This window comes from Ranitomeya variabilis, chromosome 8 (genome assembly GCF_051348905.1).
Source record: "Ranitomeya variabilis isolate aRanVar5 chromosome 8, aRanVar5.hap1, whole genome shotgun sequence".
NCBI classification, from domain to species: Eukaryota; Metazoa; Chordata; class Amphibia; order Anura; family Dendrobatidae; genus Ranitomeya; species Ranitomeya variabilis.
This window is the reverse complement of record NC_135239.1, coordinates 177027430-177046876: the sequence shown is the minus strand read 5'-3', so window position 1 is coordinate 177046876 and position 19447 is coordinate 177027430. Positions and strand designations below refer to the sequence as shown.

The following is a 19447-nucleotide window of genomic DNA, read 5'->3' as shown; positions in this document are numbered from 1 at the left end:
TCTGAGACTACACAGTAGTTACATTCCAGGAGAGGGATTAACATACCAGCCACCTTTCTCCGGCTAATTGATTTCTATAGAACATACGAATAGAAGAGAAAACGAGGCTGCACTCACCAATCTTCTTATGCAGGAATTTTATTAGGAGAAACTTCACGGCATCGGGGGTTCCACCCATTGAAGCACCGGATAGGTGCGAAACGGCCGTCGTTCCGCTTGCACATTTCCCTGCATGTACTCACCCCCGATGCCGTGAAGTTTCTCCTAATAAAATTCCTGCATAAGAAGATTGGTGAGTGCAGCCTCGTTTTCTCTTCTATTCGTATGCTACATTGGAAATCTCTGAGGCTTGTTGCACCCGATATCTGAGGACCAGCTGTAACCAATTAGTTCCTACGGTTTGCGGTGGTGCGGGTGTTTGCTTTTATTTGCTCTTCCTAGTAACGTTATTTCTATAGAACAGTTAGCTATTCTTCTACCTCCCACTCGCTCTTAGCTCCTGACAAGCTGCTGTTATAAATCTTGCAAAATCACCAACCCTGCAGCTTTCAAAGCAGATCTGCTAATCATGGCTCTCACTTGCAGCTTGGGCTGTCCAGAGCTGTGTACTTGTTCAGAGGCGCAGTTATCTCTATGTGTAGAGATGCATGACCAGCTCTATCCTCACCTACTGTATCCTCACCCATCCCTTGTAGATTGTGAGCCTTCACGGGCAGGGTCCTCTCTCCTACTGTACCAGTTATGACTTGTATTGTTCAAGATTATTGTACTTGTTTTTATTATGTATACCCCTCCTCACTTGTAAAGCACCATGGAATAAATGGCGCTATAACAATAAATAATAATAATAATAATAATAATGTGTAAATGCAGTGATATCAGTGTAAACTCAGACAAACCACTGATAGCAGAATGTGTTACAGGCGCAGATCTTCTGCTGAGCTTTAGGGTACCGTCTCACTATACGATTTACCAACGATCACGACCTGCGATACGACCTGGCCGTGATCGTTGGTAAGTCGTTGTGTGGTCGCTGGGGAGCTGTCACACAGACCGCTCTCCAGCGATCAACGATGCCGAGGTTCGCTGGTAACCAGGGTAAACATCGGGTTACTAAGCGCAGGGCTGTGCTTAGTAACCCGATGTTTACCGTGGTTACCAGCGTAAAAGTAAAAAAAAAAAACAGTACATACTGACCATCTGATGTCCGTCAGGTCCCTTGCCGTCTGCTTCCTGCTCTGACTGAGTGCAGCCGTACAGTGAGAGCAGAGCGCAGCAGTGACGTCACCGCTGTGATCTGCTCTCACTTTCCGGCCGGCAGACAGACAGAGCGGGAAGCGGACGGCAAGGGACCTGACGGACATCAGATGGTGAGTATGTACGGTTTTTTTTTTTTTACTTTTACGCTGGTAACCAGGGTAAACATCGGGTTACTAAGCGCGGCCCTGCGCTTAGTAACCCGATGTTTACCCTGGTTACCAGCGAACGCATCGCTGGATCGCTGTCACACACAACGATCCAGCGATGACAGCGGGAGATCCAGCGACGAAAGAAAGTTTCAAACGATGTGCTACGACGTACGATTCTCAGCAGGGTGTCTGATCGCAGTAGCGTGTCAGACACTGCGAGATCGTAACGATATCGCTAGAACGTCACGAATCGTGCCGTCGTAGCGATAAAAATGCCACTGTGTGACGGTACCCTTATAGTTCTACTAATACTACAGCTCGGGTAATCACCAGAACTGCCACTTTAGGAAGAGAGTCTGCTCTGCCGGAAACCATGAAGTTAGGAGAAGGTAGAGTTCTGAGCTGCTCAAGAGACAACTCAAGAATAACTTTTCAATGGCAAAAATAATACTACGCTATAGTTACCATCAAAAATATTAAAAACCTGAAGAACTATATTAAAGTCATTTTTGTACATTTTTTTAGTTTACTGCACAGACGTTTCAAAACAATATGTAAGGCTACTTGTTTTATTTAAATAAATGCCACAGATATTGATTGAGTTACGTCAAAGCTTAAAATGTGTTTTCTTCCCAGCATTTTATATATAAAATAGTGAGACGTCTCATTTATCAGTTACTTATACTTTTCATAAAGTTTTAAGATGGGGGTCATCGAAGTTCAATAAATTTATAGCGATAATTAAACATTATTTGCGCGGAGATATTGTATGAAAAGCACACCTCAGTATATGCTGAACTGCATTTATGGCATGTTTTATGACACCACATTCTTGTTTTACCACCATACGGTGTCTCTCCATAATGTTAATAATAATCCCACTCCTAGTAACAGAAAAAAAAATGTGTTTTTAGCTATCAGGTTTGGACGGATGCCGCAGGCTGAGAAGGAGAAGCTTTTGGCTGAGATTTCCAGCGACATTGACCAGCTAAATCCAGAGTGTGCTGATCAGCGAGTCCTGGCCAAGCACTTGTATGACTCATATCTCAAGTCCTTCCCTTTAACAAAAGCTAAGGCCAGAGCCATATTGACAGGAAGGACAACAGATAAATCGGTGAGTGGGAGTTATGAGTGTAAATGATTTACTATCATTATATTTTCTACTATTGTAAGACAAGGCTGGGGCTACACGGAGATCTGTCATGCTAGAGCAATTCTCTGGAAAGTCGTGCAACAAAAAACAGTTGTGCAGCTTGTCTGCGGACTTGCTGGCATGCAACTATCTTAGAGTTGTGATTTTGCTGTTAAAAAATGGCCAAATTGCCTAGAAGATTCACTGAAGTCTCTGGCAAGCGACCGGCAACCAGCAACGGAAAAGCCCACACATTTGGAAACACCTTCGACTCTAGAAGCAGGAGGTGCAACCTTACAGGAATTCATTAGATGCGATGTCATGTCGCTGTGTAGCTTTAGCCATATCCAGAATTATTTTCAAGAGGTTGTTTCCTTTTTATATAACTGAGACTAGTTTTGGAAGTTTGCGATTATTAGATACAGGACGTAAATTTAGACAAGGTCATGCATTATCTTTATCTTGGGCTTCCGATCTAAGTTGTGTAGAAAATCGGAAAAACTATGATATATGTCCAGAGCAAGGATATACTGTAGATATAGCAAAAGCCAAGGCCATCGTATGACTAGAGCCAAGTAATAATATGTTATGGGGATGATTCATCAAAGCTTTTACGCCAGAAAACTGTTGTAAAACGCTTTGAAAAAAAAAACAAAAATTTTTGTGCAACTCCACGACATTTGGTGTTTTCACGGAAGTTTGAAGTAATTCCACCAAAATTGGAGGAGGTGGGGAAGAGTTGGGGTGTAGATACTCTTGCCTGTTAAAGTTTTTGTGGCGTTTCTTATGCCAGAATTACTCTAGTCACATTCCACAGAGACGATGCGCCAAATTCTGTAAATGGGGTGGCCAGGACTATTATATATATTTTTTTACTATGGGCCTAAAAACTAATAGGCATGTAGTTGCTAACAGAGGCAACTACCTTCCTGTTCTACCCGGCGCCAGCTCAGAGCAGTCATTGACCTCTCCTGGCAGCAATGCAGCTGCTCTATGTCAACAGAATAGTTCTTCTTCTTCCGGGCTGCTATATTAATGGGGCATGACTGATGACGTCATGCTGATTGACAGCCGGGTCCCTGCGACTAGGCAGCGGGGAGCCAGCTGTCAATCAGCATGACATCAGCAGTCACACCCCTCAACAAAGCCGTATGGATGAGAAGCTGCTGTTCTGTCAGCGTGATGTCAGCGGAAGCCACAGAATTGGCAGCAGGAGAGGACTTTGATCGCTCTGTGCCAGCATAGATCAGGGCCAGGCGCAATAGGCAGGTGGGTAGGTAGGAATCTGCATGTTACTTCTTAGGTTTGTAGTAAAAAAATTATATATTCCTAGATAACCCCTTTAAGTAGCTTACTCTTAATGAATTTGGCATATCATTCTCCAGCAATACCTTTATTAAGACTGATATGCACAATGCCAGTCTTAATAAATCAGCAACTATGAGTTCAGTCCTTAAAAGGGTTATCCGGCCTTTGACATGGGGCCATGATGTGCACAAGCATTTGCCCCAAATCATTGAAGATTTTGCTAGTTTTCAAAAATGGGCCAGCCTATAGAGATTAGGACATTAATATATCTAAGTAGAACATATCTTTGGGAAATAGTAGAGGACACAAGAGTCATTTTAATGTCTGTGCTTCTTCTTTTAGCCTGTGGTGATCTATGATATGAACTCACTGATGATGGGAGAAGATCAAATCAAGTGTCAGTACTTGACTCCTTACATGGAGCAAAATAAAGAAGTTGCAATTCGCATTTTCCAAAGATGTCAATCTCGATCAGTGGAAGCCGTCCGGGAGATCACTGAATTTGCCAAAAACATTCCAGGATTTGTCAATCTTGACCTAAATGACCAAGTAACTCTCCTGAAGTATGGTGTCCATGAGATCATATTTACAATGCTGGCCTCTCTCATGAATAAAGATGGGGTTCTCATCGCCGACGGCCAAGGATTCATGACCCGAGAGTTTCTCAAGAGCTTGAGGAAACCATTTGGTGAATTTATGGAGCCCAAGTTTGAATTTGCCGTAAGATTTAACGCTCTAGAATTGGATGACAGTGACTTGGCCATTTTCGTAGCTGTCATCATACTTAGCGGAGGTAAGACATGTTTTGTGCCAGTGGGTGGTTTGCGTGCATGGCTTGGTTCCCAGCTCTACTTGGTAGATTTTATGAGATATGACATCAATGTTAGGCAGAGAAGGAGAATTTGTTAAAGTGTAACCATCTAGTAAACGTCAGATGAAAGCAATGTCATTTCAGGATAAGTTCACTGGGTGTACTTCTTTTCAGGTGTAGAAAGAATACAGCAGCAAGTTCAAACCAGACTCATCTACGAAGAAGTAGATGATGAAGGAAATGTTGAGTGTTTTCAAATTACAGACTATAAAATATTAACATTTTATTATATGCCATATAATACTTGAGGCATATTTTATTTGTATTTTAAGAAAAAAGGACAGTTTATATGACCACGTAAAAATCATGTGGGGAACATGAAGATGACCTGCAAATCTGTCCAGCATGCTATATAAATCATTGTTTCCATTTTTATTTCATAAATCAGTAGTTCACATGAAGATAAGCAACTTTGTAATATATCTTAAAGCTATAAGAGCAATATGTATTATTATAAGACACATTTTTAGTTTCCAAAACTCTAAATTTACGGGTAAAATCTGTCTTCAATGAAGACAGATTTTTACATTACTGAGATAGGAGACAGTTGGTGTCTATAAGATTTTATGCAGGTGGAGACGGGAGCTCTATCTCTATCTCTTTTCTCCCCCGTCCCTACAAATAGAATGTTATCAATTGCAACTGTGATCTCAGAAATATAAAAATAAGGAAAGAGGTAAGATGGTCCATGCCCAACTCCCAAGCATGACATAAAAAGGTGATGAACTATTGGACTGGAAAGGGCACACATGCTCGTCTTACACAGGGGCCCTCTTCTGTCTCTGTCCGGCCCTGCATCTAGAGATTCTTGCCTAATTATTCAAGTTAATATATTTTGTAATTCAGTATTTATTGTTGAAGCAGATCTGTCACAGGATTTCAAAATACACATGCATTATTAATCTCTTAGACCTGATGAGTCTTATGTATTTACTCTGAAATTTGATGTTAGAATGGCTGTATAATCTTTTCTGAAAGTTTCCCTCTCTGATATTACAATGGGCATTTTGAGTCCTTCTAGACTCCTTTTAATATCTGAATTATCCAGCTATTTTCACATGGATTTTCAAGTTAAAGTACATCAGGTCTAAGAGACTTGTTCGATAATGTATGCAGTTTATATTATTACATATGATGAGAGATTTGATTTCAAGAGGGCCTGTCACCACGTCAAAAGTTACCAGTCACTTTTTGCTCCTAATTTATTCCCACCACACCCCTGAGTATTCCAGTTTTTGTTTTGTTAAAATCCGACCTACAGTTCCAGAGATATGGGCCTTTTTGTTTAGGGCTAATTACTCTGGTCTTTGCAAAAGGGGTGTTGCTCACTGGGTAATTATGCAGAGTAGCCTAAAGATACGCCCCAGAGGATCCTGTGAGCACTTGCCCTTACATAAAAAGCCTATTATCTCTGGAACCGTATAGCGGATTTAAGTAAAACAAAGACTGGGATATTCAGTTGAGTAGCAGAAATAAAATAAGAGCAAAAACTGACCTCTTTTGACCATGTCACTGGTCATCTTTAAGTTGAAGTGCAACATTTCAGCAATCTGTAGTTCAGCTTTTCTTGCCTGCTGGCTCTTTAGGAAAAAGGCTCCTTATTCTAAATAAATCTGCCTAAAATAAGATAGGCTGAAGGGTAGGAGGGGGATGCAGCTGCAGTTTCTTACATTTTTAGCAAAACCACATGAGAAAGAAAAGGGAATGTTAGCAAAAGATAGGAGGGGGGCATTTTTAATCAGCTAAAAGCACACACATCTATGCGCTTACTTTATACCAAGAGGAGCCCACCCATTCAGGAGCCACTGGGGAAAAATGGGATATTTACACATACGAGTATAGAGAACAGAAAATGTCTCTATACGTACAACATATATACTATGTATGCAAATTTGACACACTGTTTCTAGCTGCTCTATAGCGAATACATATACAGCTGCCAAAGAAGTGATTATAATTTGTGATACACTTAAATCATTCTGATAAAATAAAAAATCATGCTGTACACTAAAACTGTAAGTCTTCTAAAAAAAGGGGTTTGTTCATCTTTAAGGTCACATTTTTTTCTTACTTAAATGCATGTATTTCGAGTTAAAAAAACATTTTGTAATTGAGTTTTATTGACCCCTTCAATTTCCATTTTTGCATTTTTCTTTTTTTCCCAGAGCTGTAACTTTTTTAAATTTCTGTCCACATAGAAATGCGACGTTTTTTTGTTACGTGGGTCGAGTTGTACTTTTGAATGACACCATTCATTTTACCCCATAGTGTACTGTAAAAAGGGGAAAAAAATCCAAGTGGGGAGAAATTGTGAAAAAAACGCAATTCTGACATTGTTTTTTTGGGAATTGTTTTAAGGTGTACATTTGGTCGTACAAATGACCCTGCAATATGATTATCCTCATCAGTACGGTTATGGTGATACCAAACATATCCAGTGCTTTTATTATTTTAGTGGTAAAAAAAACAGAAGTTTGCAAAAAAAAAAAACCATTTTTTTGGGTTGTGTAACCATTTTGTGAGACCCGTAATATTTTTTTATTTTCGACTGATGGACCATTGTGATGGCTTAATTTTTTGCGGGGTAAGACGCTTTTTTTGATACCTTTTTGGGATAGATATGACATTTTGGTCGCTTTTATATGGTATTGCAGTGACCCAAAAAGCGTAATTTGGGCGTTATTGACTTTTTTTTCATTTACAGTGTTTACCGATTGGGTTAATAATTGTTATTTTTTGATTGATCGGACTTTTATGAACGCGGGGATACCACATTTTTTTAAATATTATTATCTTTATTGTAATTAGGGAATTGCTGTCTTGGCAATCCATTGGTGATCACATCACAATCACATAGATAGACATGTAGAATAACGTGCCCCCGTACGGGCGCGTTGCTAAAGCCCCTGTCAGAGATTGACAGCGGCATTTAACAGGTTAACAATCGCAGGACAGAGCAGGTCCTGGCTGTAATACTCAGCCATCACCTGATGAGTATGGGGCGGGCTCCATACTCAGTCAAAAATGAAAAATATCCCCTGGAGAGGACAATCCCTTTAGAAACAGTAAATGTTCTAAGATAAAAGGTTTGCCCCAGATTGTTCTCAAACAGATGGAACCAGTTAAGCCATTATGTCCCAACCAGTGACTCTGGGCCACATGTAGCCATCCGGACCCATAGCATGTGGCTTGCCAGCTGTTGGCCGCTGCAGATACTATTGTGCACTAGCATTAATAGAACTTGGCACCAGGGTCAACGCTATATCACTGGCAGTGAACACTGGCATTAAGGTCATTAATTGGCTTTGGAGTGTGGTACAAATATGGTCTGAGAGTGGTCCGAGTGTAGTCGGAGTGTGGTCCAAGTTTGGTCCAAGTTTGGTACAAGTATGGTCCGAGAGTGGTCCGAGTATAGTCGGAGTGTGGTCCAAGTGTGGTCCAAGTATGGCCCGAGTGTGGTACAAGTATGGTCCGAGAGCAGTCTGAGTGTAGTCAGAGTGTGGTCCGAGTGTAGTCAGAGTGTGGTTCAAGTATGGTCCGAGAGCGGTCTGAGTATAGTCAGAATGTGGTCCAAGTATGGCCCGAGTGTGGTACAAGTATGGTCCGAGAGCGGTCTGAGTGTAGTCAGAGTGTAGTCAGAGTGTGGTCCGAGTGTAGTCAGAGTTTGGTCCAAGTATGGTCCGAGTGTAGTACAAGTATGGTCCGAGAGCTGTCTGAGTGTAGTCGGAGTGAGGTACAAGTATGGTCCGAGTGTGGCCTGAGTATGGCCGAGAGCGGTCTGAGTGTAGTTGGAGTGTGGTCCAAGTATGGCCTGAGTGTGGTACAAGTATGGTCCGAGAGCGGTTTCAGTGTAGTCGGAGTGTGGTCCGAGTGTAGTCGGAGTGTGGTCCAAGTATGGTCCGAGTGTGGCCCGAGTGTGGTCCGATTTTCTTTAGTGTGGAGAAATTTAAAAAAATCTCCACCTTCTAAATTTTGAGAGTCCGTGAAAATCAAACTGCATTCAGATGTCGTCTGATTTTTTTATGGAGCCATTGAATTGCATTACCAATTTTGATATGACCCTCGGATAAAAATCAGACGTGTCCAATACTGCCCTCCAAAACACTCGGTCCAAAGGAAAAAATCGAACACATGAATTTCCCAGAGACTAATTACTGGTACGAGTGCTATCCGTGAAAAACACGAATTGCACTTGTATGCAAAAATCACATGTCTGAATGAGACCTAAGTCTAGGTAGAAAGAAAATCTTGTTCTGGAGCTTTATAGATTAGTCAGTCCTGCCACTCATCTCGCAGATGCAGTGGTGTACATCATGTAGCGTTAAGGGGTTAAGTCCGAGTCATGTCATTATCACTTACGTACTTGTGTATATGGATTGTGTGAATGGTTTCATTGTTTTCCATTGCACTTTTATTGCTTTTACAGTGCAGCATAATGACTTTTTTATGGCCACAAATATCAATATTAGACCATTTACCTTGGATTAATTTCTTTTCATCTTCTTCTTTGCCCAGATCGCCCTGGATTAGTGAATGTGAAGCCCATAGAAGATATTCAGGACACTTTGCTACAGGCCCTTGAACTGCAGCTCAAGTTGAACCACCCGGACTCCTCTCAGCTCTTTGCTAAACTTCTTCAAAAGATGACGGACCTTAGACAAGTAGTGACAGAGCACGTCCAGTACTGGCAAGTTATAAGGAAAACGGAAGGAGAAATTAGTCTCCATCCACTCCTGCAAGAGATCTACAAGGATTTATATTGATAAAATTCCACCTAGAGCTGAAATAGACATAGTACAAAGACTTCTCTGCCTTCAACGACATCCACGTGAGATTGGCAAGGACTTGTACCGAGTCTGCACACAAAACTACAAGAAGTTGATAAGGATATATACAGAGACGTAACATACATTATTACTATATATTCAATTCCAACTAAAAACAAAAAATAAAGACTTGTGCGAAATCATCCACCCAAATCTCCGAGAGATCTACAAGGACTTGTTCTAAATGTCCAACCACACCTGCCAAAGATCTACAACTCTTCCAACGACAAAGTATTTTTGTGAACCTCGGCATCTGTAATAGATTTATAACAACCCATCTTAAACCTCCACCACTCCTGCAAGAGATCCATAGGGACCTGTACCGAACTAACCTTTTTATTTTCCAATTATGTATTTTTACAATTTGCACTATTTTTATGAGGGGAAACAGTAACAGCAGATACAATTACTGTGATAGAGCCTTAAAAGACGCAAAGCTTTCATATAACTGGTCTATTTTATGCAACTGGTTTATAAAGCACATGTACAATGACTTTTAATATTAAAATATTTTACGAAAAAGCGGATCTTAGTTATTTTTGCCATCCATGGTCATAACTTAGACTTCTGATTTTATTTTAATCTGCCCCCTCAAGTCTTTTGGTTCGAAAAAACGCATAGTATGATACTCCCAAAAATGTAACCTATCTTACGTTCTGCAATAGTAAAGGTCCCTATTAGGATATGTGCAAACGGTAACTTTTTTAGGTGGATTCCTCCTGGAAAGCACCGAAAACAATGAACATAGTGCGCAGCAATGTCAAAACAACAGTACTAAGCACATGTTTGGTCTTATGTCGCTTTTTTTTACTGCTTCAGGGTTCGGAAACTTGAAGCAGTCAAAAGAAATGACTTGTTAATTCATCAGGCTGCTTTGTTTGGAAGCAGCCTTCTCTATACACTTGAAAGTCTAGAGGAAAGCCACTGGATAAATGACAGAATAGACGCTGGTGAAGAGGCTTAGAGGGGTATTCCTATCCCAATATGTAGTAGGTATAATAAAAATATTAGAAAATACCTCCAATTAGAAATGTATAGTTTTTCTGATTCACTATGTCTCTTTTCTCATGTGCAGGCATTGCAGGACCTTAGGTATCCATGGTTACGACCACTGGCAACTAGCTAACTAACTGTCACTATATCGTCACTATATCAGTGTTCGTAACCATGGATAACTAAGGTCCTGCAATGCCCTGCACATGAGGAAAGAGACAAAGCGAATCAGAAAAACTGTACTACGTTTTTAATTGGAGGTATTTGATAATCTTATTATTATTTCACCTACTATATATTGGGATAGGATCTTGAAGATGGGAATACCCCTTTAAGGAAACCGCAACAGTTCTTCTGGTATCTTAAAGGGAACCTATCAGCAGGATTGTGCTGAGTAACCTACAGACAGTGTCAGATTGGTGCTGTTATACTGATTATAATTATATCTGGTGATGAAATCCGTCTTGTGGTTGTTGTTTAATCTTTATTTTCAGTTTTGAGTTAATGATATGCTTGTTCCCAGGGGTGGCCTGTGGGGGGGTCTTCATGTGGTGCTCTGATTAGATATTCATAATGCAGACTGCTGACAGGTCACTGATCCCTCAGTGACCTTCCCCCTAATTTGCATAATGAATATCTGTACATATTTAAAAGAAAAAACCTTCCGCAGGCAGGCGCCAGCCGTGGCACCTGCTCTGCAGCATAATCACATGTTTCATGTGCCTATAATAACTGTTCTTCGTGTTATTCAGCCAGAAAAAAAAAATCAATTTGAAAATGGCGCTGCCCGCTATTCATTATGTAAACTAGGGGGCAAGTCGGTGAGGGATCAGTGACCTGTCAGAAGCCACACAGATGAATACCTAATCAGAGCACCAAATGAAGACCCCTACAGGCCACCCCGGAGCACGAGCATATCATTAACTCAAAATTGAAAATGAATATTAAACAACAACCACAAGATGGATTTCATCAACCAAGGTATCATTGTAGTCAGTATAACGACACCAACCTGACACTGTCTGTAGGTTACTGAGCACAATTCTGCTGACAGGTTCCCTTTAAAGACGTGTATGTAACTCGCCCTAAGGCTATGTTCTCACAGTTCTTTTGAGCAGTTATTTGGAGCAGATCTGTTGTAAAATCCCCCTAAAAAAATATGGAAAACATCTTAGTCATTTCTATAGAAAATGCACTATGCTGTTCATATATCGTTTTTGAAAGTTGTTTTTTTTTCAAGAAGAGGTTTTGAAAAATGCCCATTAGAAAAAAAATGGGCATTTGACTTCTTTGTAACGGACCATGACGAAATCTGCTCCAAACTAGGCAGTGTCAAAGTAAAAGGCTGTAAAAAAACACTTTAGAAAAGAAAAACTCTTCCAAAATTCTTCAAAAACTCTTCAAGAAAAAGCTTCAGGAAAAGATAACTTCTCCAAAAAGTTTCCTGAAGCGATTCCAACTAGAATTAAAATCTCATCGGTTTTGCAAATCTCTGTGTGAAGATAGCCTAACAGGTCCTTCTTATTCAATCCTGAAAATTCTCAATAAGGATAAGTTCACACAGACATTTTTGAGGAGAATATTGAAGGAAAACGAATGTTTCCTAAAGGTAAATGCAAACGGCATGTTTTTCAGGTGGATTCTGCTTGGAACCCTAAAAAAGTGCTGAAAACCCCAGAGTCCTGGTCGTTGCAGTATTGTCCCTCTTCCACAAGGGGAGTGATGGTACGTCTGATGGCACTAAAGGAGTTCACCTGACCAGGTATCACAGTCACACACTACACTTCACACTCCGGCCACCAGGGGGAGCAAAAGGTTCTATGTATTAGGCCACTCCTCACACTCTGGTAAAACTGGGAGTTGGATAGGAAGTTAGAGAGAAGCTGACTGGGTTTTGCCCAGGTAACATCTAGTGACAGGAGAGCATTGCTTGGGAAGATTCAGGGGGGTCCCTGTCAGGGGTGGGATCCTGGCAGTGGCCTAGCACGAGACAGATTGTTACGGAGCCGTGCCTGCACTTCATTGCGGCGGCATCCTAAGAAAGGACACGAAGCGAAGTATATTGTGGAGAAGTGAGAAACGAGATCACAGCACAAGGAGGAGTGGTGCCCCAAGATCGGCAACATCCTTCTGAGGCGCTTAGCCGGTGGCCGGAACGCTGAGGAAGTAATAGACTCTACGCATTACTCTACTCAGGGCAGTTAACTCTAGGTTGTCTGTCTCACCTTTACACCTAATGAAGACAACGGAGGCAATTGTGGGAGAGGGGCGTCTCTAGGGTCCCTATAAAATAACTCCAGGCCTACCCCTTCATACGGGTGCGTCCTATCCAAACCATCTGGGGGACGGAGAGAAAGAACAGAAACATACATGACAGTTGTGAGGACTATCCCGTGGTGCTCAGCAGGGAAGTACTACAACACCCAGGCGCTAGTAGGAAGGCTACTGATTTCCACCTGCAAAGGGAACTCTGGATGTGCCTTCGGACCGGCCGGTCTCAGCCAGCCCTGTTAGCAGTGCTCTGGATTGTGGATGCCGAAGCCTTCAGTAAAAATGTAAAGAGACTGCAACCCTGTGTCCTCGTCATTTACTGCGACCTACACCATTACCATCTACTCATCAAGGGAAGCCCTGGGGACATACTTCACCTGTGGGAAGTTACAACATCTAGCTGCCATTCCATCACCCCAGCGGACCCCTAGCGGTGTCGGTCACCCTGACCGAATACCACAGGTGGCGTCACGAACACTTGACAAACTCTCACCTACACCTTTATTTGGGCGCCCCTTAGCAGGGCCACGGACCGGGTCGGGCCACCGTGACACCCCTAGAACCGAGACCGAGGGACCCGGTACCAAGTATCCCGCTGCCCTGCCTTTGGGGGCTACTCCATACTGCAATAGACGGCTTGCTGTGCATATGTTCCACCTCTTTTCACTTCTTTTAACCACTTCAGGTTTTGAAATTTGTGAAGTGGCCAAAAGACATAACCTGATCATTCTTCATTATATTATATGAAAATAAAAAAGAGATGCCGACTGCAATGCCCCCGCAAAGACAGCTACACATACGACAAAGAAAACGTTCAAGGAAAAACACAAGCAGCGTTTTCCTGAAGAGTCTTCTGCTTTAAAACCCATGCGGGTAAACCGGCGTTTAGAAGATGACATGTGGACATATCCCTAAGGCTGGGATCACACATGCGAGAAATACGTCCGCGTCTCGCATGATAATACCCGGCATTGCCGCCGTCACTCAGGAGCGGAGCATGAGGCCGCATGTGTTGATATGCGGCCGCACTCTCCGCTCCTGAGTGACGGGGCAATACTGGGTATTACCATGCGAGACGCGGACGTATTTCTCGCATGTGTGATCCTGGTCTTAAGTGGATGCTTCTTGAAAAACCTGTCGGATTTTTCTGTCTTTAAGGCCACATTCACACATTAAGAATTTAATGATTTTTTACCTCAGTATTTCTAAGCCAAAAGCACCATTGGGTGATAAATACAGAAGTGCTGATGTGTTTCTATTATACTTTTCCTCTGATTGTTCCACTCCTGGTTTTGCCTTAGAAATACTGAGGTAAAAAAAATGTTGGATTTTTCTGTCTTTAAGGCCACATTCACACGTTGAGAATTTGATGATTTTTTTACCTCAGTATTTCTAAGCCAAAAGCAGCAGTGAGTGATAAATACAGAGATGGTGAAGTGTTTCTACTATACTATTTCTCTGATTGTTCCACTCCTGGTTTTGGCTTACAAATACTGAGGTAAAAATAACTGACCAAATACTGAGGTAAAAAATACTGACCAACACGTGCACGTAGTCTTAGGTGGCAGTCAAGAGAATTTGATATGTTGACCTGACACTTAGGCATAATTCAGATCACTGGCTTAGGCCATGTTCATATGTTCAGTATTTCGTCAGTATTTTACATCCGTATTTGTAAGCCAAAACAAGGAGTGGAACAAAAAATGTATATTGTTAAGACAACTCCAAAACTAATAGATAAGAATTATCCTCACATCCGTGAATACTGTCTACACACTGAGTCTTTTTGTTGAGTTTTTGGTGCGTAATCTGAGCAGAAATTCCAAGCTTTGGATGAGTTTTGTATTTTTTAGGAGGATTTGGAGACTTTTTACTCAGTTTCTGTTCCAAAAACTTCTCCAAAAACTCATTGTGTACATTCCCTTAGATTGCATCCACATGAATCAGCCATGCTGCAATTGTGAACAGCTGCCTGTGCTTCACCGATACCCTGCACATCACATAGAAAGCTTTCCATCTATTTTACATTATTGTACTGCTGCAAAACAATCACAGAACATTCAAAGGAATCATTCTGCTCTGTCGCACAAGTAACTTGGAGATTGTGGTGGACGGTTCCATATTTGAGAGTCTTAAGGAACAAGACCAAGATATTATATTTTCATAAAGGCGATCTGTTACTAGATTTCACAATACAAACTGCATACAATAGAAAATTGATCTTAGACCTGAGGAGGATGGTGTAGTTACTTTGAAAAACCATGTCAGAATAAATGTATCATCCTGATATTCAAATGTGCATTTTACGAGTTCAGCTATAGAGTGAAAGAGGTCATGAGCCTTTGTTTATTCAGTCTCTACTCACCCAGCCTCCCTGACAGCAGCAGCTTGTACTGAGCAGTGTGAGACCTCAGCAGTAGCAGGGAGGAGGGACACTGAGGAGCTGTCAATCAGGCTTTATATGAGTTTTAAAAAAAGGATTATAGAATCATTTTTATATGGATTCGTTTAAGAAAGTACAACAGTCTCATGAGGTCTAACATATCTATGTGATAATGCATGCAATTTGTGAAATTTGGTGATAGATCCACTTAAGGTATTATTCCAGAGATTGTACTATACCTGGCATTTCTTCCTTGGGGTATTAGTAAAGTTCCAAAAGTACAGACTTCAATTAATACACCTATGTCTATATGACTGCTCTGAAATTTAACATAGGGATTTATAAACCATGAATGTAGTGATAATGATATAATCTGGTTACATGATTAATTAAAAAAAATATCTTTAGGAATAAACCGTATAAGGCAACATCACGGGAATTCATTCACGGTGCAAGTCTGCAGTCACTCTAAGTGACGGCAGACTGTGAATCCTCACATTGCGCGCACTTCTCGCTGTGAGGATTCTCTGGTAGTCCGGCACTGGGAGCTGGTATGCTTCAAGCCACATTCAGACTAGACTGTATCCGACCTCGCTCAATATATCAATATACTTGCAATGAGCATGGCTGCGCCCATCTAGTCGGCACGTGACTGCACATATGCAAATCACATACTTGCGATCATGCACCAGCCACTCCTTGCGCCGGCATCAGAGAATCCTCACAGCGTGCAATGTGCCCAACGTGAGTATTCACAAATCTGCAGTCGCAGAGAGTGACTGCAGACATGTGGGTTAAGACTGGACAACCCCTTAAATAAGAAAGATCTGTGTCAATCTACTTTAACCTATTCCTACTGTAATGATTCAGACAAAAGCACACAAAAAACAGTAAGGGTATGTGCACACAGAGTCTTTTTGCTGAGCTTTCAGAGCAGAAATTGAGTGGAAACGCAAGATTTTGAGGAGTTTTGAGATCTTGACAGTTTCCACTCAGTTTCTGTTACCAAAGCTCCCAAAAAAATTGTTTTCACATAGCCTATGGGTATGTGCACAAAGTGTCTTTTTCAGGCGGAATCCACCTGAAAAAGCACCCCATAAATGGATTTAATGCACAGCAATGTCAGGACAACATTGCTGTGCACATGTTCAGTCATATGTAGCATCTTTTAACCACTTCAGGGTTCGTAGCCCCTGAAATGGTAAAAATAAATGATATGCTCATTCTTCGGGCTTTCAATTGGAAGCCGCTTGCTCTCTATACTCTGCAAGAATGGAGTTTCTGATACAACAAAGAACCCTATGTATGGAGGTCAATACATGTATGTTATAAATAATGTACTGGTGTATAGCAGCCAAATTAAGAACAAAGTAAAGACAAAAAAAAGTGCAATATAGTAAAATGCCTTTATTAAAATATATATATAATGGGCAACAAATGACAACAACAGAAGTGTGCCTGTAACTGGAGGTAAATATATGAAAAATATTTAAGCAAAAAAATAGCAATAATTGAACGGACGCAAAGGAGGCAGTATAAATAAAAAAATTATATATAAATAAGTACAATTCAATGGCTAAAACTAGGGGCACTCAGCATTTGTAATGAGGGGTACACAAAAAAATGTATATATAAAATATATAAAAAGGTATGAAAACCGTGTGCTACACTCAAAGTGCAAAAATGGCAAATAAAGTGCACAAGAAAGTATACAGAGCCTGTATTACAGGCAACAATAGATGTGAAGCCAGCTCATAGGCAAACAGTGAAGAGTGCATGTAAACAGTGTCAATGGCATATGTGAATAGTGTGGCTAATGCCAAAGTCGCAAGATGCTGAGTGCAGAGTTAGATGAACAAAGGCTAATTACCTCCTTCTATAAGCCGTCCGATCCTCCAGGTACAGCGCACCCCGACGCGCGTTTCGGACTGTGTCCTTCGTCAGGGGGTGATGTACGGGAGGAACGGAGGTCTATTTATATGATTGAACATACTACCGATGAAGGGAGCAGAGGCGTAGCGGCGCATGCCCCGCCAGGAGGACCTGGAAGTGTGCGGCACCCACGTCATGCGACCCAGCAGAAAAAGGCTGCCATGGTAACAAAGACGCAGGACGCACAACTAGAGGGACACAGGCAGCGCATGCGCACAGCGACGGCATCCGATCATCAGATAAATATGCGTATCCATGTTACCGATGGAGGGAACAGAAGCATAGCGGCGCATGTGCCGCCAGGAGGACCCGGAAGTGCGCGGAACCCGCGTCATGAATCCAGGCAGTGAAGGGCTGCCAAGGCAACAGAGACGCGGGACGCTCAACTAGAGGGACACAGGCAGCGCATGCACACAGCGACGGTATCCGATCATGGGCAGATAAGAAAAAAGAAGAAAATACATATAAACGTAAGTGCAGTCCCAAAAGTTATGGTGCCGAAAAAATGGGTGCATCAAAATATACATTGGCACATAATAATGCCAAAAAAATCCATAAAAAAAGAATAAATACAACAACAAAACAATGAAAAATGAACAAGTGTGCTAACCACGTAAGAAAATATTCGAAGTGAAATACACATATACATGTAAGTATATACACAAGATACAAGGTATGCATAATTATAGTAGTATAAACATATGCAAGATAGTAACTCAATTAAAGAGATGGAAAATGTATGAAACACAAGAGAAATAGAAGAATTATTATCTATGCAAATATCTATATATACACTTGTACACATGTAAGAATAAAAGAAGAAATACAAAATAATAAAATAAACAAAAAATAAGAAATAATAAAATAAAGAAAATGAGAATGGTAAACAAAGTCCAATGGTATGAAGGAAGCAGTCACACCATGATGGTCCTGGAAGCGATGAATATATCGACATGGATGAATCAGATTCAACAATGAACGTATCGACATAGATGCACCAGGAGTTTCTGCAAGAACGATGGCGAAACCACAGTAAAAGCCATCAGTGTTTTCCTGAAGTGGCTGTACCTGTGAAAATTCGGCTGGTGCGCCGTCATCTTAAGGACACCATGTGCATGTATGTGTCCTAAAACAGCTGACAATTACAAGAGAAGATAAAATTTGCTTTTTGACTCAAAAATATCAAGCAAAAGAAATCCTTTGATCAAAGTCCCATCTCCTTTGAACTAGAACAGATACCTCGATATATTATGTTTTACAATTAAAGCATCCAAACTCCAACTAATTTAATGAGTCAGCTATTATACCGTCACTTGGCGAAAAGTTCCAAAATTCCAACGGTCTTCTAAAAAACATTCACCTTTCTATGTGTTTATTTGTCTTTTTATTTTCTTATTTCTATATGTCTTCAATATGTTGTTCTATGTGTATATACTCATGTGCATAAATATCAGTAAACCATATATATATTTCTTTTTACTGCATTCCCTTCCAATCAATTTTCCTATTTAGTCATTAGCCTCTGCCATTGCATACAATCTGCATGTACGGTTCCTCTAGCTTCATTTTTGTATCACAGGGAACATTCATAGTTTTAGTGCACTCTATACACTCTAATCTTGTGCATTCTACTTGCCTTGGCAAGTGACGTCTTCCTATTAATTTATATCCAATACTTTGGGAAATACATTTACATCTGGGATATTCTCTTTATGAAAGGCGTCCACTTGAAGACCTAAAGAAAGTATTTTTCCTTTATCAGTCACGTTTGGAGATTGAAATATAGGGTATATGTTCATTTTGTTTCTATCATAGGATTTATATGAGAATAGTGCAAGATATTAAAGGGGCTGTCCGGTCTAAATTGAACAAGTCTGCAGTCACTTTGTATGTTTGCAGACTTGTGAATCCTGCCAGCGTACCGACGGTGCCCCAGAAACGGCAGTCAAGAACACAATATGCACACTCCCTGGCAGCACCCGTCTAATGGACACGGCCTCCCTCAGTATACTTGTAGTGAGCGAGGGCCGTGCCCACTAGACAGGTTCTAGCATATCGCATACTCCACCACTGTCCTCGGGGCAGACATTGGCGAATCCTCGCAGCACATTGTGCGTGCGCTGGGAGGGGTTTACTAGTCTGCAGTCGCACAGAGTGACCACAAACTCGTCATTTTAGACCGGACAACTCCTTTAAGCAAGGTGCAAATATATGCTCATATTAAAGTGCAAACATTAAAGCCAATAAAATGTGTATACCGTAAATATGAACTAGCATACAATAACAATGCATGCATAAACTAAAGCACTATATATATTTATA

General features: G+C 41.1%; 1 protein-coding gene across 1 annotated transcript in view; it reads left to right on the top strand.

Moving 5' to 3' along the window:
* The window catches only part of PPARG (peroxisome proliferator activated receptor gamma), a 59307-nt gene extending 49253 nt beyond the window's left edge, over positions 1-10054 (top strand). The window contains exons 5-7 of the mRNA XM_077276273.1: positions 2324-2523; positions 4192-4642; positions 9236-10054. Of these exons, the coding sequence (XP_077132388.1) occupies positions 2324-2523; positions 4192-4642; positions 9236-9483 (899 nt within the window). The 3' untranslated portion in view covers positions 9484-10054. The remainder of the gene's footprint in view (positions 1-2323; positions 2524-4191; positions 4643-9235) is intronic.
* Positions 10055-19447: the final 9393 nt, after the last annotated feature.